Here is a 21086-nt window from a genome sequence, read left to right as displayed (position 1 = left end):
TTATCGTATCTCAACTGACAATTGTTAAAATTATTTTATTATTATTGACATTGTTAATCGTAACTCAAATAACAATTGTTAAAATTATTTTATTATTATTGACATTGTTAATAGTAACTCAAATAACAATTGTTAAAATTATTTTATTATTATTGAAATTGTTAATCGTTACTCAACTGACGATTGTTAAAATTATTACATTACAATTGATTTTATTTATCGTATCTCAACTGATAATTGTTAAAATTATTTTATTATTATTGAAATTGTTAATCGTTACTCAACTGACGATTGTTAAAATTATTACATTACTATTGATTTTATTTATCGTATCTCAACTGATAATTGTTAAAATTATTTTATTATTATTGACATTGTTAATAGTAACTCAAATAACAATTGTTAAAATTATTTTATTATTATTGACATTGTTAATCGTAACTCAAATAACAATTGTTAAAATTATTTTATTATTATTGAAATTGTTAATCGTTACTCAACTGACGATTGTTAAAATTATTTTATTATTATTGACATTGTTAATCGTAACTCAAATAACAATTGTTAAAATTATTTTATTATTATTGAAATTGTTAATCGTTACTCAACACTGACGATTGTTAAAATTATTATTGACATTGGAAGTAATCATTTAAAAGAAGATGCATACTTTATTTTAAAATCCAAATATAATGCAAATTCTGAATGAATAAACATGCTTTACATCCGATGGGCGCGGGTCGTATTCGATTGTTTGTTCTGGTCTGGGAGTTTCCTATATATCTAAATGTATATAACTCAAAGGTGACTGATGTAGTGATCTATCAACGCACAGCCTAAACCACTGGACGGATCGGGCAAAAATTTGGCATGCAGGTAGATGTTATGACGTAAGCATCCGCTAAGAGAAGATTTTGATTAATTCTACCCCCGAGGGGATAAAATTGGGGATGAAAGTTTGCATGAAACTTTGTCAATTTTAAACCGATCGGGCTGAGACTTTGCATGCATAAAGCTACTATGACGTAGGCATACCCTAAGAAAGAATTTTGATCCACCCCTAAGGGGATAAATTAACGCTAGCGAAGCCAGCTAGTATTATATATATACAAAAAATACATATTATATAAACATATATATAATTTGTCATAACACAAGCTCTACTTAACTTTGACCAGCCGCCGATTAAGGTTAAAGCAGAAATGCAAAATTGTAATTCCAGTCCTAGCCGGTTATGAACGATTTAAACCATGCGGTTGTAAATGCATTTTTCGTTATTAACGGTTAATTAACCGCATTTTACGCTCGGTACTTTCAGTAGCTAGAGCACAAAAAGGATTGACCACGAGACAAATTAACTTTGTAAAAGAAAGAAACGGTACCTGCATGTATTTTATTTCCTCCGATTTGGAACTAAAATGTGATAATGTTATTTAATAGACTGTACAAAGAGTTTTTGATAATCATTGAACTTGATTGAACAGAAGGCTTGTGTATTTCTATTGAAATCACGATCCAAGAGATATTTCAAGTGTTTTCGTATTGTAAACTCTACACTATCTGTTTGCTGGAGGCATATTGCAGTGGTTTCAATTTGTTTTAAATTGAAATAAAAAGATATATTGTACACAGATGACGTCACGGAATGTTCGAGAATGAGTGCAAAATTGTATATAAAATAACATCAAAGTTCTGTACCTGACGTTCCAATTTTGAAATTTAAAAATTTTGTTCTTAAATATATTAAAAGGCTGTTTGCGATCGCAAACACTACCTAATGCCCATTTTTTTTTGGGACAAACGAGCATGCGGCTCACCTGATGGTAAGTGATTACCGCCGCCCATTAGCACCTGCAACACCAGGGGAATTGCAAGAATGTTGTCGGCCTTTTAAAAAAGAATAAGCTCTTTTCTTGAAGGTTTCAATATCGTATCGGTTCGGAAATACCATTGCTGGAAGGTCATTCCACAATGTGGTTGTGCGTGGCAAAAAGTTTCTAGAAAACCGCACTGTGGAAGACCGCCATTCATCCAGATGATCAGGATGGTATTTTTCTGGCGGGTGGTACGGTGGTACACCGTCCATGGGCGGCGATAATCACTTGCCATCAGGTGAGCCGCAATCTCGTTTGTCCCCTATGCTGTAATAGAGAAAAACATTCATACCAGGTTTATTTAGCGATATGATCTCCCATCTCAACAGTAGTTATTTATAAATGAGATAAGTTATCTTATTTATATACTGATTTTTCACGCGTGTACAGCGTTATGTAAAGTAGGTATATATATAAAGTAGGTCTGAAATACCATCCTGATCATCTGGATGAATGGCGGTCTTCCACAGTGCGGTTTTCTAGAAACTTTTTGGCACACACAACCACATTGTGGAATCACCTTCCAGCAATGGTATTTCCGAACCGATACGATATTGAAACCTTCAAGAAAAGAGCTTATTCCTTTTTAAAAGGCCGACAACGTACTTGCAATTCCCCTGGTGTTGCGGGTGCTCATGGGCGGCGGTAATCACTTACCAACAGGTGAGCAGCATTCTCGTTTGTCATATAGATATATAAGCTTAGTTAAGTCCATTTTGTATGCGCTTTTTGCACAATAAACTTATTATTATTATTAATTATATGGTAAAACAACATTTGCCGAATCAGCTAGTGTTTAAATACGTGTGGTATTTACAGATTATGCAAACATTGTACGAAACTGTAATGTCATTAAAACGTTACTATTGGTTTGCCATCACTACGCGACGATATCTATACAGAAGTGAAAGTGTGGTACGAAATTATAATTGTCTACAGATAATAATTAATGGTGAATATATGTATATGTAAATATTATTCGATGGTGTAACTCTACAAGCGGAAGGTTAGTGTATATAATTGATAATAATTATTAATTATATTTATTTATATATATATAGAAATTTTATAGTTAAAATATAAATTCTATTGTCTGAACGACTAACGTCTCACAATGTTGTCTGACAAATATTCGTTTAGATATATGTAATAAATAGGCTATATTAATTTTTTTTTAATAAAACATAAAAAAAAAATACAATATGTCATTAATATCTTTGGTTTCATATTGTATAATTTAATGAACATTCTCAGATCCATAAACTTTATATATGTATATAAGAGTATTTATCCCTTATCTAAATTTAATACATATATAGAGATTTAATTTGACAGCCTCACTGGTCTGGTGGTTTAGCGCACCGCTTTACTATCCGATGGTCGTGGGTTCGATTCCTCGCACGGAACAAGTATTTGTATTCATGAGTATGTTTGTTTGTATCGGTCTGGGTGTTTTCTATGTATAATATGTATTTATTTACAAAAAAAATGCATCCATGTATTTATATCAGTTGTCTAGTACTCATAACACAAGCTCTGCTTAGCTTAGGACTAGATGGCGTTGTGTGAATTGTCCAGGATCATTATTATTATATTTAATAGATAAAATATAAAATCTCTTGTTTTGTATTTTATATATGAAATCTCTGTAACGTTATACAAAGTCGTCTGACAAATAATCGTTTATAGAGTAATAAATAGGCTATATTATGTATTTTCAATGCATTTTTTTCATGCAAACGAGATCCTATATTAATACAATATTTTTTAAATTTAAACGATAGATCTTTGTTATCTTTTGCTAAAATATTGTATAATTTAATACATATTTCCATAAAGAGCTATTAACTTTATCTGAATATAGGAGAGTGTTTGTCTGCGGTTTCACTCGCATGAAATTTATAGGCTATATGTTATTCTGATGTATAAGCTATATTATTGTGAAATTTCATCAAAATCCGTTCAGTAGTTTTTGTGTTATAGAGTAACAAACATCCATCCATACAAACTTTCGCGATTATAATATTAATTAATTAATAATAAGTTTAAGATAAGCAATTAAACATAAAAAAATACCTTCTTTTAAGTATTTTTTTATGTTTCATTGCTCATTTTAATCTTATTATCCTATATCTTTAAGTTTGCTTGTTAAATCACTGAGCCACGCCTTTTAAGTAGTAAAAATATTTTTTTCAGGATAACACATTAAAAATGGATGTTTTGAACATGGTCTCGAGTGTGCATTCAATTCAGAATGCGTTTCAAGTACTCACAACTCTTCAGCTGACATCCTACTTGTTTCCTCCAAGTACCCCTATCCGTAGTGAGTTATTATCATTATGATAAGAAATTTGCAGGATCATCCGTAGTGAGTTATCATCCTTATGATAAGAAATTTGCAGGATCATCTGTAGTGAGTTATCATCCTTATGATAAGAAATTTGCAAGGATCATAGTGAGTTATCATCCTTATGATAAGAAATTTGCAAGGATCATAGTGAGTTATCATCCTTATGATAAGAAATTTGCAGGATCACTTATCCTTCAAATTTCTTATCATAAGGATGATAAATCACTACGGCATAGGCAGACGTCTTTGTTTTAAGTGTGCACTTAGATATTTTATGTTATTGAGAATGTAACGGACACAGTGGTCTAGCGGTTTAGCATAACGCTTTACTCCCGATGGTCGCGAGTTCGATCCCTCGCACGGCGCAAACGTTTATATTCATGAGTATGAGTTTTTGTATTGATCTGCATGTTTTCTATATATATTGTGTATGTGTTGTAGAAGTCTTTGTACATAGCATACACTTAGATATTTTGTGTTATTTATTCAATTAATACAAGACGGTCACGGTCTAGCGGTTTAACACACCGTTTTTCTTCCGATAACCGCGAGTTCGACTCCTCTAACGGTGCAATAGTTTGTATTCATGAATATGATTGTAACAGTCTGGGTATTTTCTACATATATTATGTATGTATTTACAAAAAAATCTAGGTATTTGTTTCAGTTGTCCAATACTCATAATACAAGCTTTGCTTATGTGGGACTAGATGACGCAGTCCAATTATCGCGAAATTTTGTATATTTTTTATTAATATAAACTTACAGCTATGTCAACAATTATAGAATTTGCTAGCCAGGCCTGTCAGGGACAAAAATTAAAGGTGTGTTAACTTAAACACGTTACATATGGTTTTACACGTAGATATAGTCTAAAGAACAAAAGGGAAGTATATATCCATCTCTGTTTACCTTAGGAGTTGAGTGTACACAGTTGTTAGCAGTAATAATAATGTATTGGACGTACATCAAATTAATTCTATCATAATCTATCGACTAGCTTTCGCCCCGTCTTTACACGAGTGTGAATCTCTTAATTAGTAAGATATAACTGCTAAACAATGTAGGAATGTAACATTGGTAATCAACGTCTATGTGACAGACTCGACCCATTGGCTTTGCGGCGAGATATTGCATCTCTGTGCATTTTCTACCGCATATATCACGGGGAGTGTTCTGAGGAATTGTTCTGATTAATACCAGCTGCTGAGTTTCACCACCGTACCACCCGCCAGACACTAAAATACCATCCTGATCATCTGGATGAATGGCGGACCGCCATTCATCCAGATGATCCACAGTGCGGTTTTATAGAAACTTTGAAAAATAAATAAAAAAATCTCTGAAGAATGTCAGCAGATATCATTCTATTTTACAATATTTTTATATAATTGTTAGAGAGAATGTCAGTAGATGTCATTCTATTTTACAATATTGTTCTGTAATTGTTAGAGAGAATGTCAGTAGATGTCATTCTATTTTACAATATTGTTCTGTAATTGTTAGAGAGAATGTCAGTAGATGTCATTCTATTTTACAATATTGTTCTGTAATTGTTAGAGAGAATGTCAGTTGATGTCATTCTATTTTACAATATTGTTCTGTAATTGTTAGAGAGAATGTCAGTTGATGTCATTCTATTTTACAATATTGTTCTGTAATTGTTAGAGAGAATGTCAGTTGATGTCATTCTATTTTACAATATTGTTCTGTAATTGTTAGAGAGAATGTCAGTTGATGTCATTCTATTTTACAGTTGTTCTGTAATTGTTAGAGAGAATGTCAGTTGATGTCATTCTATTTTACAGTTGTTCTGTAATTGTTAGAGAGAATGTCAGTTGATGTCATTCTATTTTACAGTTGTTCTGTAATTGTTAGAGAGAATGTCAGTTGATGTCATTCTATTTTACAGTTGTTCTGTAATTGTTAGAGAGAATGTCAGTTGATGTCATTCTATTTTACAGTTGTTCTGTAATTGTTAGAGAGAATGTCAGTTGATGTCATTCTATTTTACAATATTGTTCTGTAATTGTTAGAGAGAATGTCAGTTGATGTCATTCTATTTTACAATATTGTTCTGTAATTGTTAGAGAGAATGTCAGTTGATGTCATTCTATTTTACAATATTGTTCTGTAATTGTTAGAGAGAATGTCAGTTGATGTCATTCTATTTTACAGTTGTTCTGTAATTGTTAGAGAGAATGTCAGTTGATGTCATTCTATTTTACAGTTGTTCTGTAATTGTTAGAGAGAATGTCAGTTGATGTCATTCTATTTTACAGTTGTTCTGTAATTGTTAGAGAGAATGTCAGTTGATGTCATTCTATTTTACAGTTGTTCTGTAATTGTTAGAGAGAATGTCAGTTGATGTCATTCTATTTTACAGTTGTTCTGTAATTGTTAGAGAGAATGTCAGTTGATGTCATTCTATTTTACAATATTGTTCTGTAATTGTTAGAGAGAATGTCAGTTGATGTCATTCTATTTTACAATATTGTTCTGTAATTGTTAGAGAGAATGTCAGTTGATGTCATTCTATTTTACAATATTGTTCTGTAATTGTTAGAGAGAATGTCAGTTGATGTCATTCTATTTTACAATATTGTTCTGTAATTGTTAGAGAGAATGTCAGTTGATGTCATTCTATTTTACAGTTGTTCTGTAATTGTTAGAGAGAATGTCAGTTGATGTCATTCTATTTTACAGTTGTTCTGTAATTGTTAGAGAGAATGTCAGTTGATGTCATTCTATTTTACAGTTGTTCTGTAATTGTTAGAGAGAATGTCAGTTGATGTCATTCTATTTTACAGTTGTTCTGTAATTGTTAGAGAGAATGTCAGTTGATGTCATTCTATTTTACAGTTGTTCTGTAATTGTTAGAGAGAATGTCAGTTGATGTCATTCTATTTTACAATATTGTTCTGTAATTGTTAGAGAGAATGTCAGTTGATGTCATTCTATTTTACAGTTGTTCTGTAATTGTTAGAGAGAATGTCAGTTGATGTCATTCTATTTTACAGTTGTTCTGTAATTGTTAGAGAGAATGTCAGTTGATGTCATTCTATTTTACAGTTGTTCTGTAATTGTTAGAGAGAATGTCAGTTGATGTCATTCTATTTTACAGTTGTTCTGTAATTGTTAGAGAGAATGTCAGTAGATGTCATTCTATTTTACAATATTGTTCTGTAATTGTTAGAGAGAATGTCAGTAGATGTCATTCTATTTTACAATATTGTTCTGTAATTGTTAGAGAGAATGTCAGTTGATGTCATTCTATTTTACAATATTGTTCTGTAATTGTTAGAGAGAATGTCAGTTGATGTCATTCTATTTTACAATATTGTTCTGTAATTGTTAGAGAGAATGTCAGTTGATGTCATTCTATTTTACAATATTGTTCTGTAATTGTTAGAGAGAATGTCAGTTGATGTCATTCTATTTTACAGTTGTTCTGTAATTGTTAGAGAGAATGTCAGTTGATGTCATTCTATTTTACAGTTGTTCTGTAATTGTTAGAGAGAATGTCAGTTGATGTCATTCTATTTTACAGTTGTTCTGTAATTGTTAGAGAGAATGTCAGTTGATGTCATTCTATTTTACAGTTGTTCTGTAATTGTTAGAGAGAATGTCAGTTGATGTCATTCTATTTTACAGTTGTTCTGTAATTGTTAGAGAGAATGTCAGTTGATGTCATTCTATTTTACAGTTGTTCTGTAATTGTTAGAGAGAATGTCAGTTGATGTCATTCTATTTTACAATATTGTTCTGTAATTGTTAGAGAGAATGTCAGTTGATGTCATTCTATTTTACAGTTGTTCTGTAATTGTTAGAGAGAATGTCAGTTGATGTCATTCTATTTTACAATATTGTTCTGTAATTGTTAGAGAGAATGTCAGTTGATGTCATTCTATTTTACAGTTGTTCTGTAATTGTTAGAGAGAATGTCAGTTGATGTCATTCTATTTTACAGTTGTTCTGTAATTGTTAGAGAGAATGTCAGTTGATGTCATTCTATTTTACAATATTGTTCTGTAATTGTTAGAGAGAATGTCAGTTGATGTCATTCTATTTTACAGTTGTTCTGTAATTGTTAGAGAGAATGTCAGTTGATGTCATTCTATTTTACAGTTGTTCTGTAATTGTTAGAGAGAATGTCAGTTGATGTCATTCTATTTTACAGTTGTTCTGTAATTGTTAGAGAGAATGTCAGTTGATGTCATTCTATTTTACAGTTGTTCTGTAATTGTTAGAGAGAATGTCAGTTGATGTCATTCTATTTTACAGTTGTTCTGTAATTGTTAGAGAGAATGTCAGTTGATGTCATTCTATTTTACAGTTGTTCTGTAATTGTTAGAGAGAATGTCAGTTGATGTCATTCTATTTTACAATATTGTTCTGTAATTGTTAGAGAGAATGTCAGTTGATGTCATTCTATTTTACAGTTGTTCTGTAATTGTTAGAGAGAATGTCAGTTGATGTCATTCTATTTTACAATATTGTTCTGTAATTGTTAGAGAGAATGTCAGTTGATGTCATTCTATTTTACAGTTGTTCTGTAATTGTTAGAGAGAATGTCAGTTGATGTCATTCTATTTTACAATATTGTTCTGTAATTGTTAGAGAGAATGTCAGTTGATGTCATTCTATTTTACAATATTGTTCTGTAATTGTTAGAGAGAATGTCAGTTGATGTCATTCTATTTTACAGTTGTTCTGTAATTGTTAGAGAGAATGTCAGTTGATGTCATTCTATTTTACAATATTGTTCTGTAATTGTTAGAGAGAATGTCAGTTGATGTCATTCTATTTTACAGTTGTTCTGTAATTGTTAGAGAGAATGTCAGTTGATGTCATTCTATTTTACAGTTGTTCTGTAATTGTTAGAGAGAATGTCAGTTGATGTCATTCTATTTTACAATATTGTTCTGTAATTGTTAGAGAGAATGTCAGTTGATGTCATTCTATTTTACAGTTGTTCTGTAATTGTTAGAGAGAATGTCAGTTGATGTCATTCTATTTTACAATATTGTTCTGTAATTGTTAGAGAGAATGTCAGTTGATGTCATTCTATTTTACAGTTGTTCTGTAATTGTTAGAGAGAATGTCAGTTGATGTCATTCTATTTTACAGTTGTTCTGTAATTGTTAGAGAGAATGTCAGTTGATGTCATTCTATTTTACAGTTGTTCTGTAATTGTTAGAGAGAATGTCAGTTGATGTCATTCTATTTTACAGTTGTTCTGTAATTGTTAGAGAGAATGTCAGTTGATGTCATTCTATTTTACAGTTGTTCTGTAATTGTTAGAGAGAATGTCAGTTGATGTCATTCTATTTTACAGTTGTTCTGTAATTGTTAGAGAGAATGTCAGTTGATGTCATTCTATTTTACAGTTGTTCTGTAATTGTTAGAGAGAATGTCAGTTGATGTCATTCTATTTTACAGTTGTTCTGTAATTGTTAGAGAGAATGTCAGTTGATGTCATTCTATTTTACAGTTGTTCTGTAATTGTTAGAGAGAATGTCAGTTGATGTCATTCTATTTTACAATATTGTTCTGTAATTGTTAGAGAGAATGTCAGTTGATGTCATTCTATTTTACAGTTGTTCTGTAATTGTTAGAGAGAATGTCAGTTGATGTCATTCTATTTTACAGTTGTTCTGTAATTGTTAGAGAGAATGTCAGTTGATGTCATTCTATTTTACAGTTGTTCTGTAATTGTTAGAGAGAATGTCAGTTGATGTCATTCTATTTTACAATATTGTTCTGTAATTGTTAGAGAGAATGTCAGTTGATGTCATTCTATTTTACAGTTGTTCTGTAATTGTTAGAGAGAATGTCAGTTGATGTCATTCTATTTTACAGTTGTTCTGTAATTGTTAGAGAGAATGTCAGTTGATGTCATTCTATTTTACAGTTGTTCTGTAATTGTTAGAGAGAATGTCAGTTGATGTCATTCTATTTTACAGTTGTTCTGTAATTGTTAGAGAGAATGTCAGTTGATGTCATTCTATTTTACAGTTGTTCTGTAATTGTTAGAGAGAATGTCAGTTGATGTCATTCTATTTTACAGTTGTTCTGTAATTGTTAGAGAGAATGTCAGTTGATGTCATTCTATTTTACAGTTGTTCTGTAATTGTTAGAGAGAATGTCAGTTGATGTCATTCTATTTTACAGTTGTTCTGTAATTGTTAGAGAGATTGTCAGTTGATGTCATTCTATTTTACAATATTGTTCTGTAATTGTTAGAGAGAATGTCAGTTGATGTCATTCTATTTTACAGTTGTTCTGTAATTGTTAGAGAGAATGTCAGTTGATGTCATTCTATTTTACAATATTGTTCTGTAATTGTTAGAGAGAATGTCAGTTGATGTCATTCTATTTTACAGTTGTTCTGTAATTGTTAGAGAGAATGTCAGTTGATGTCATTCTATTTTACAGTTGTTCTGTAATTGTTAGAGAGAATGTCAGTTGATGTCATTCTATTTTACAATATTGTTCTGTAATTGTTAGAGAGAATGTCAGTTGATGTCATTCTATTTTACAGTTGTTCTGTAATTGTTAGAGAGAATGTCAGTTGATGTCATTCTATTTTACAGTTGTTCTGTAATTGTTAGAGAGAATGTCAGTTGATGTCATTCTATTTTACAGTTGTTCTGTAATTGTTAGAGAGAATGTCAGTTGATGTCATTCTATTTTACAGTTGTTCTGTAATTGTTAGAGAGAATGTCAGTTGATGTCATTCTATTTTACAGTTGTTCTGTAATTGTTAGAGAGAATGTCAGTTGATGTCATTCTATTTTACAGTTGTTCTGTAATTGTTAGAGAGAATGTCAGTTGATGTCATTCTATTTTACAATATTGTTCTGTAATTGTTAGAGAGAATGTCAGTTGATGTCATTCTATTTTACAGTTGTTCTGTAATTGTTAGAGAGAATGTCAGTTGATGTCATTCTATTTTACAATATTGTTCTGTAATTGTTAGAGAGAATGTCAGTTGATGTCATTCTATTTTACAGTTGTTCTGTAATTGTTAGAGAGAATGTCAGTTGATGTCATTCTATTTTACAGTTGTTCTGTAATTGTTAGAGAGAATGTCAGTAGATGTCATTCTATTTTACAGTTGTTCTGTAATTGTTAGAGAGAATGTCAGTTGATGTCATTCTATTTTACAGTTGTTCTGTAATTGTTAGAGAGAATGTCAGTTGATGTCATTCTATTTTACAGTTGTTCTGTAATTGTTAGAGAGAATGTCAGTTGATGTCATTCTATTTTACAGTTGTTCTGTAATTGTTAGAGAGAATGTCAGTTGATGTCATTCTATTTTACAGTTGTTCTGTAATTGTTAGAGAGAATGTCAGTTGATGTCATTCTATTTTACAGTTGTTCTGTAATTGTTAGAGAGAATGTCAGTTGATGTCATTCTATTTTACAGTTGTTCTGTAATTGTTAGAGAGAATGTCAGTTGATGTCATTCTATTTTACAGTTGTTCTGTAATTGTTAGAGAGAATGTCAGTTGATGTCATTCTATTTTACAGTTGTTCTGTAATTGTTAGAGAGAATGTCAGTTGATGTCATTCTATTTTACAGTTGTTCTGTAATTGTTAGAGAGAATGTCAGTTGATGTCATTCTATTTTACAGTTGTTCTGTAATTGTACAGCACGTCATCATGTGGCTCCAATATATTCTATAATAAATATAATATAATAATAATCTCAGGACAATTCACACAGCGCCATCTAGACCCAAGTTAATCTAGCTAAAGCTTGTATTATGGGTACTGGATAACTCAAAAAATACATAGATATTATTTTTTCGTAAATACATACATATTATACATAGAAAATACCCAGACCGATACCAACAATCATACTCATGAATACAAATGTTTGCATCGTGCTAGAAATCTAACCCGCGATCATCGGAAGTAAAGGGGTAAGCTAAACCGCTAGAGCACTTAAACTTTGTTTTCAGATGGAAGTACTTTCGATTATATAGTAGTGGGAGCAGGGTCTGCAGGCAGTGTGATAGCCAACCGACTTACTGAGGATCCCAACATAACGGTGCTCCTTATAGAGGCTGGGGGAGATCCACCAACGGCCTCTGTTGTAAGCAATTTATAAAGTAGTCTCTTATTACGTTGTATTCTTCTTTTTAATCTTTTACACGTAGGAAATTTCTTAACATATAGTCTCTTGTATTCTTCTTTTTAATCTTTTACACGTAGGAAATCTTATTTTTATTTATTTGGAATGGTAAGTAAGCTGCCTAAGTGCTAGCCGTCGCTGATATGCATTAAGTGTGTGTTCATCACGTTATCATGTACCATCCGTGATATCATTCATTGTGATTCCAGAGAGTATATAATAATAACAACTGAAAATAAGGGATTAGCTTATAGATGTTTAATAAAGCAGAGCCCCGTGACAGAAGTGTATATAAAACAAATGTATAAAAAGAATACTTACGTTTTAAATAGGATAAACGAATATACAAAACTGCCAGTTTCTAGGAGCAAGAAATGGTAGTTTATTTTTTTTTCGCCTGTGCGCCAGAATGATTATGTTATCTGTGATACAAGTAACAATCAGTGATATGAACTTCCTGTATACATATGAAGTGTTAAAAAAATTGTTTGTTTATAATTCCTCGTTAAACTTCATCTGATTTTACAATTATAATGTACAAATAAATTCCAATAGTAGATGGCATATTTTAAATTAATCAATTAACAATATTAGTACTGATTTTATAAGATTTCTTTCTAGCCTTAACCGTTGACCTACTTTTAACAGCATTCTGTGAAAATTTCATTGTTATTCGTGTACTTGTTTCTATATGAAACATTAATACAAGAAGTGGACAAACAAACAGTTTTCGCTTCATTACGATTTTATTATATACCAGCTGTACCCGCGGTTTTATCCGCGTTAAATTTATAGCCTATATATTATTCTGATATATAAGCTATATTACCGTTAAAGTTTAATTAAAATCCGTTCAGTAGTTTTTGCTTGAAAGACTAACAAACATCCATACTCACAAACTTTCGCGTTTATGAAATTATTAAGATAAATTTGGTATCTACACAAATATAATGATCATGTCTAATAGCTTCCAGGTTTGATGGCGTATTTAAAAGAATCCCAAGTTGATTGGAATTACACGTCACTGGAAGAAAATGCCCAACGATGCCATAACAATCATGTCTCTGATCTCACACGCGGTAAGATGTTGGGAGGCTGCAGTAGTAATAACTACATGGGCTACGTTCGTGGTGACCCCAATGACTATAATACTTGGGCTGCCATTACCAATGACCAGTCATGGAATTATGACAACATTCTGCCATATTTTATTAAAAGTGAAAATCTTCTAGACCAGGCTATTCTCAATTCCCCTAACAGAGTATTCCACGGTACTAAAGGTTACCTAAATGTAACTAGACACCCATCAAACTCAACACATAAATATCTGAAGGCATTAAAAGAATTAGGACATAATATTGTGTTAGATACAAATGGAAATTATACTTTAGGATACGCCCAACCAATATTTACTGCCGCCAATAATGTTCGACAAAGTACTGCGCAATCATTTTTAGGTACAATAAAAAATAGACCTAATTTGTATGTCGTTAAAAATAGTTTAGCTACAAAAATAATATTTGATAGCTTCAAAAATGCTATTGGTGTTAAACTAGTAAACGAAAGCAACAAAATCATTACAGTAAAAGCGAACAAAGAAATTATAATATCAGCTGGAAGTATAAATACTCCTCAATTACTCATGCTTTCGGGCATCGGTCCAAAAGAACATCTTCGAAATATTGGAATTAATGTTATATCAGATTTGCCGGTGGGTGAAAATCTTCAAGATCATGCTCCAGCATTATTGGTTTATACTACAGAAAAGACCAAACCTAAAGGACCTATTGACCCACATGAATACCCGGTACCTATGACTATTGGTTATGTAGCTTTAAATAAGTCCCAAACTTATCCAGACTATCAAGCCATAACTCTAATATTGGATAGCTCCTCTATTCTGCAGTTTTGCGCCTTTACATTTAACATTGATTACAATATTTGCCAACGATTATACGAAGACAGTAAGGGAAGGGAGGTACTTCTTGTCATCTGCTCCAAACTCAATCCAAAATCTCGAGGGCGTGTGTTCTTACAAAGTGTAGATCCAACGAAACCTCCATTAATTAAACTGGGAGCCTATTCCGCGTACACAGACATAGATGACACTATTGCTTATGCAGACGATTTCAATCGTATACTGGGTACGAAATATTTCAAGAGTGTTAATGCTAAATTGTTAGCACCAAACTGCCTGGGTTTGGAACAGGGCAGTGAGGAATTCTGGCGGTGTTATATACCGTGTATGACATCATCAATATATCATTATGTTGGGACGTGTGCTATGGGCTCAGTAGTAGATACACGTCTCCGAGTATCTGGTGTGCAAAGATTAAGAGTAGTAGATGGTAGCGTGATGCCAGTTATTACTAGTGGAAACACCAATGCACCTATTATTATGATTGCTGAAAAGGCCGCAGATATGATAAAACAAGATAACGCAGAACTGTGATTGCGAGAATTTATTATGCATACAATAATAATTTTGTGCGTGTTAAGAAATAGTGAGATGTATTTGCTCTTTTTAATTAAATAAATGTAAGAATAATTTATGAACTACACAATGGAATGTGTTTTATTATAAATATAACCTTATGATTTATCTACGTAGATACTACAATAGCAGTATTATATAGGTGTACACTGTTTTTATATATCCATTAAATGAAATTGCTACTAAAGCAGAATATAAATTTATAATAGCTATAGATGACAAAATATCATGTACCACAAATAAATATTAAACACAATTTTAAACGAAGAAAACATATTGCGTAACTTAAACAAACATATCTGTACAAATAAAAGAATAGATTACAGAGCTACTTTCCATTTAAATTAAGTCTAGTGATAATAGTAATTATAAATGTAATTTATTCGATTGAACACTTACAAATGAGACATACCATAACAAGATACTTAAAATATATTGAGCAACAACAATAATAATACTGTAAGAAATCATCATACCAGCAATATATTTATTAGTTAATGTATATAACGTAGTAATAACGTGGCCAGGACAAGAAAAATCGACTTAATTCGAATTAAGGATAACTCAAAAATTCCTAATCACATCTAGCTCAAATTTATTTGGAACCACAGGACGCGCACTAGTTTTTAGATAATATGTATATCATTTAAAATATTTTTGTGAATATTCTTATGCAGCGCGATGGATATCACCTCACAACTGTAGTATTATGTATGATGTAGTATGGTGTCGCTACGCTGTAGTATCTAGACAGTGAGTATACAGATGGAATAATTAAACTACATTAGTAAGTTTATTTGATAGTGTGCTAACTCTAACGCTAACGCATGCACTCAATACGGAGTTGTAACGTGAACTGACTTTCGACTGAATTTAAATCCAAACAAATGTAAGAGAGCTGAGTGTTGGAGTAAATATTACAAACGTAGACACAACTAGTTTGTACATAATAAAAAAAAATATCTCATAGAAACAAAATGTAGGTGACACAAATAAAAGACTATTCCGCAATAAATATGGTTCTTCCTATTTTGAAGGTGGTCAAAAATGAATTTGACTTAAGTTAATGGAAATATTTTCACTTATGTTCTCTCTTGGTTTGGCATTCACTGTAGATTTAAGATATTAATAGTTTATACATTCATTTTTACTTATAATACAACTTTAGATATAGATGTCTTGTATATGAATTGTATTAAAAAAAATATTCGTTACAATGAGTACTAATTTATCAGGATTACAAAGATTGATCCGAAAAATCCGGAGCTAAATTATGGTAATGGACGCTTTAATAAAATTTCCTTTCTTACTATGCAATTTCTCAAAATTTATTTAATTTTGAGTAAGTGTGCATGGCTATAAATATACTTATATTAAGTGTAAATGACTTCTTTGATTACTTGAATAACAATATTAAAACAATTACAAACTACTCTAATGGCATAACAAGACATGTATAACAAACTTTAAGGTATCGTTTAAAACAGATATACAAACCACTTCATTTAATTAGCATTGTCCTCCTTAATCATTTGGGCCGCTTTTTCTCCAATCATGATTGTTGGGGCATTCATGTTCCCACTTGTAATGATAGGAATAACGCTAGAGTCTGCCACTCGAAGGTTTTGAACTCCAATAACGCGCAGCCGCGAATCAACAACTGAACCCATGGAACAGGTGCCGACAAAATCAAAATACGAATAAGACATACTTGACGCGTAGTACTTCCAGTAATCTTTGCTACCATGTTCATGAGTGCAATCTTGAAAGTTCAAGTAAACAATTTTTGCTCCGGCCTCTCTAAATGTCGTTGTATTAACCACACTAATATAGTCTTCAACATACTCAACAATATTTTCAAGATCTTCTTTATCACAGAACATTCCAGCCTCAATCACTGGAGGGTCCAAAGGATTTGTGCTTTTCAATGAAACCTTTCCTCTAGATTTTGGATGCAAAAGGTTGATGACGCCAAATAATATCGGGCTATCGGCTTTTTGTGGATTTAGTTGATCACAAACTGATTTCTTATAATCCCAAGTTAATTCACAGTACATAGGAAATGCTTCAGAATTTACAACATAATTTAATGCTTGGTAGTCAGGGATTTGGGATTGTTTGTTTAATGTTACATAACCATGGGTCATGGAAACTGGATAATCATGTGGGTTAGGAATAGTAGTTGGGTTTTTTAAATTCTCCATAGAAATTATTACCGGAGTACCGGCATGATCTTGTAAATTGTCTCCAACAGGAAGATCTGAAATTGTTTTAATACCAAATTGCTCTAGATGTATTTTCGGCCCTATTCCTGATAACATGAGAAGTTTAGGTGAATTGAAAGCTCCAGCTGAGATTATTACTTCTTTTTGAGCATAGAATATACGCTTTTCATTATTCGTGTTCACTTCAACACCTATGGCAACATTATTGTTATCAAAAATTATTCGTGTTGCTAAAAAGCATTCCTTAAAACTATAAGATTAGAGCGATCTTTGATTGGTGACAAGAAAGAATACGCAGTACTCTGACGAGCAGTTTTATCGTATGTAAACATAGGTTCTGTAAAACCCAACATAGAATCACCATTGACATCTGACACTATTTTGTGACCAAGTTCATGAAATGCTTTCAAATATATTGCATCTTCCTTGCGTTGAGCTTTTGTTACTCCTAAATATCCATCTGCTCCATGAAAGCTCCGAGCTTCTGAAGTAATAGAATTGAAACTTAGAAATCTTTCGCTTTTTTTAAAATCGGGTAGTACGTTACTAAAAGTCCAACATTCATCATTCAGTAGAGCAGCCCAAGCATCGTAGTCGCTCGGAGATCCTCTAATGTAATTCATATAGTTGAGACTACTGGATCCTCCCAACATTTTCCCTTGAGTTAAAGCAGGGAAATCGCAATTATGATGTGTACATACTTTGTCTGTACTTGTAAAATTCCAATCAATTGGTGAGTTTTTGAGGTAAGCCACTAACGATGGTAACTGAAAATATAATAATGATATAAAATCCCTGGACAATTCACACAGCACCATGTAGTCTCAAGCTAAGCAGAGTATATGCTATAAATACATGGATTTAAAACATAGAAAATATCCAGAGTGATAGAAAAAATCATACTCTAGTATACAAATGTTTGTACGGTGCGAGGAATCGTACCCGCGACCATCGGAAGTACAGCGGTATGCTAATTTGCTTCCTGCGACCGACAAATATAGTAAGAATACAACAAATTTAGAATTTTAAGTCTTCTCTTCATATTGATTGTAGACAACCATTAAATTGCATAATTCTTTATAGTAATTACGAATAGCCTATAATGAAAAATTACTTATTTAAATAAATTTTCATTGAAACACTTTTGAATAGTCATCACATTTCTATTAATCTACCACTCATTCGGAAAGCTGTGTCATCACAAGAAGAACGAGCAAGAAATTTGCGTGTTGCTCTTTTAAATAATGAAGTTGTAACTTTACATTTTTAAGTTGACATGTGTGAATATAACTACCAATTAGCACAAATTCATTATCAATAGTAAGACTGGTTGAGTAACTAAACAAGAGTAAATCAGTCATCAATCGATAGAAAAGTATTTTCTATTTTCATATTAATAAACATAAATAATGATACTTGGTTAATTTTCCATTACCGTTAAACAGATTTAAGAAATATATCATCATAGTCGCCAAATTTAAATGTTACATTAAAAATTGTGTCAATTACCGTAGTTTCTAATGGAGGGTTCCCCCGGCCTCTATAAGCAGTACTGTTCTCTGTGCATCCTCAGATAGTCTGTTCGCTATAACAGCTCCAGCAGATCCAGCACCCACTACTAAGTAGTCAAACTTACATTCATCTGTTGGTATAGAATTTTTAAGTTATTATCTTTCTGTGTTTGTAATACTAGGATGTATGTAATTTCTGCCTGTTAAGGATTATTTATTTTAATTATTTTGTCTTCCATTGCCTACGTATAAATCGTTGCTTAAAAATAACTTTTTATTACTTCAATGTCCTTCGTTTCAACAATAACATCAATAACATCTGGGTCCAAGATAAGCCGAGATTGTGTTATAGATTCTAGATAACTGATATATTTTTTTTTTATAAATTGATATATAATTTCTCATAGGAAACTCCCAGACCAATACAACAATCAGTCTCATGATTACAATGGTATTGTGCGAGAAATTGAATCAGCGGCATAACTAAAGCGAAGTGCTAAACGGTAATCGATGCCGTCAATTATTCATGACTATCATTATAAGGATTATTATTTAGTAAATCTTATATATAAAATTCTCGTGTCACAGTTTTCGTTCCCATACTCCTCCGAAACGGCTTGACCGATTCTCATGAAATTTTGTGAGCGTATTGAGTAGGTCTGAAAATCGGCCAACATCTAATTTGTCATTCCCCTAAATGTTAGGGCTAGTCCACCCCTAAATTTGTATTTTTTATTTTTAAGACAACATTTTTATTTTATATTTTTTTATTATACAACTTAAAAAAATACATACAATCCTAAATTTTCACCCTTCTATCATCAACCCCTATTTTTTTATAGCGTTATTAATTTATATGGCAAAACAACGTTTGCCGGGACGGCTAGTAAAATATAGATAGATGGAAATTATAAGAAATTTACGCTGACCAATATAAATATTGTACCTTCCAAGTTAGGTTGTGGTGAATACAGATAAGCCGTTAACTGAAGATACGTTGTCAATAAGTTCATAGCATTTTGTATACTTCGAACAGTCGTCAAAGTGGGCGATATCATGTTGCATCAATCTGAAATTTCAATATTAATTCTATAGTACTTCTTATTTATATTATACTAGCTGTTCCCGCGACTTCGTCCGCGTGGAATTTAACTTTATTTTTCTAAAATAAAGTAGCCTAAGTTACTCCTGATTACATCAGCTACCTGCCAAAAAAGTCCCGTCAATATCAGTCCAGCCATTACAGAGATTAGCCGGAACAAACAAACGGACAAAAATTATAAAAAAATTTATTTTGGTGTATGTGTGTATGTACCGTATTTATATTCATATACATGTAGTAAAAAACGGTTATTTCAATATCCATCTAGACCCAAGTTAAGTTAACTAAAGCTTATGGGTACTAGATAACTGATACATATTTTTTAACGTCAATACATACATATTACACATAGAAAATACCTAGATTCAAACAGTCTAAGTCATGAATACAAAATATTTGCACCGTGCGAGGAATTGAACCCGCGACCATCGGAAGTAAGGCGATGTGCTAACCCGCTAGACCAAAATGGCTAGCGAGTTAATGGCCCTTACTAAATCTGCTTATATGAATACAAATATTAATTTTGTACTGTATTCGAAATAGTACACAATTACATCGATTATTATTACTACTCTAAATTACACCCAAGAGGTCAGCAGTTCAAATCTGTATATACCAAAAAATATTGTGAGGGTTAATTTATATTCCGGTGAAGGAAACACCAACATCAAGCTAACAGAAAGACTTAAATATGCAGACACATTTAAGTATACAGCTATCATATTTAATCGAATTAGGTACTATATCCTATATCCTATACGCTATATCCTATATACTATATCCTATACCCTATACCCTATATCCTATACCCTATACCCCATATCCTATATCCTATATCTTATATTCTATATCCTATATTCTGTATCCTGTATCCTATATCCTTGATGGTTTTATATTATTTTGTTTAATTCCGCTACAAATAGCTCACACACACTAATTGTAGCGGAATTACAGTTACCGTTGACCGTACCGTCGTCGACCTTCTCTAATGGCGATCGAATTCCAATCGTTACTGACTCTACACCCATATCGCAATAGAATAGAATAGAAGAATAGAAAATCATTTATTCAAATAAACTTACATTGAAGCACTTTTGAATAGTCATAACATTTATTTTTTAATCTACGGCTCATTCGGAATGCTGTCTCATCACAAGAAGAACAAGCAAGAAACTTGTATTATATTAATGAAGCAAGAAATATGGGTGTAGACTCAATAACGGTCGGTAGTCAAGTTTCCGCACTGAGTAATTATGGTCTCACACATGCTTATTGTAGCGGAATTAAACAAAATTATATAAATACATAAAGTAATCGGCTAAATAGTTTTTCTTACCGGATATTTTTATGATATTAATTTTTAATAATTAACTAACTGTTTAAT

The 21086-nt window shown here is 31.8% G+C and overlaps 2 protein-coding genes across 2 annotated transcripts; one reads left to right on the top strand and one right to left on the bottom strand.

The window, feature by feature from the left end:
- Positions 1–2834: 2834 nt before the first annotated feature.
- Positions 2835–14824, top strand: LOC131843064 (ecdysone oxidase-like). The gene is made up of 4 exons (XM_059191658.1): positions 2835–2880; positions 4071–4197; positions 12198–12331; positions 13338–14824. Exons 2-4 carry the CDS (start codon positions 4086–4088, stop codon positions 14820–14822), a joined length of 1731 nt encoding a protein of 576 aa, XP_059047641.1. The 5' UTR covers positions 2835–2880; positions 4071–4085; the 3' UTR covers positions 14823–14824.
- A 1545-nt stretch (positions 14825–16369) lies between these two features.
- On the bottom strand, positions 16370–20730 carry LOC131843061 (oxygen-dependent choline dehydrogenase-like). Its single transcript, XM_059191654.1, has 4 exons — positions 20661–20730; positions 18622–18731; positions 17391–17856; positions 16370–17280 (listed from the first exon to the last, which is right to left on the bottom strand). Exons 1-4 carry the CDS (start codon positions 20728–20730, stop codon positions 16370–16372), a joined length of 1557 nt encoding a protein of 518 aa, XP_059047637.1.
- Positions 20731–21086: the final 356 nt, after the last annotated feature.

Source organism: Achroia grisella, unplaced genomic scaffold (assembly GCF_030625045.1).
Source record: "Achroia grisella isolate CSIRO2021 unplaced genomic scaffold, CSIRO_AGI_Agris_v1 utg27364, whole genome shotgun sequence".
Lineage (NCBI taxonomy): Eukaryota > Metazoa > Arthropoda > Insecta > Lepidoptera > Pyralidae > Achroia > Achroia grisella.
The sequence above is the reverse complement of the archived record's forward strand: the minus strand, read 5'-3'. Positions and strand labels throughout refer to the sequence as shown.

Excerpts from the sequence above, each read along its gene's own strand:
- LOC131843061 (XM_059191654.1), bottom strand. The coding sequence starts at position 20,730 with ATGGGTGTAGAGTCAGTAACGATTGGAATTCGATCGCCATTAGAGAAG. Across the intron at positions 17,857-18,621 it reads TACTGCTTATAGAGGCCGGG|TTACCATCGTTAGTGGCTTA; the intron begins GGAACCCTCCAT and ends TTATATTTTCAG. Across the intron at positions 17,281-17,390 it reads CGATAAAACTGCTCGTCAGA|GTGTTGAAGTGAACACGAAT; the intron begins GTACTGCGTATT and ends ATGTTGCCATAG.
- LOC131843064 (XM_059191658.1), top strand. The coding sequence starts at position 4,086 with ATGGATGTTTTGAACATGGTCTCGAGTGTGCATTCAATTCAGAATGCG. Across the intron at positions 4,198-12,197 it reads TCCAAGTACCCCTATCCGTA|ATGGAAGTACTTTCGATTAT; the intron begins GTGAGTTATTAT and ends CTTTGTTTTCAG. Across the intron at positions 12,332-13,337 it reads ATCCACCAACGGCCTCTGTT|CTTCCAGGTTTGATGGCGTA; the intron begins GTAAGCAATTTA and ends CATGTCTAATAG.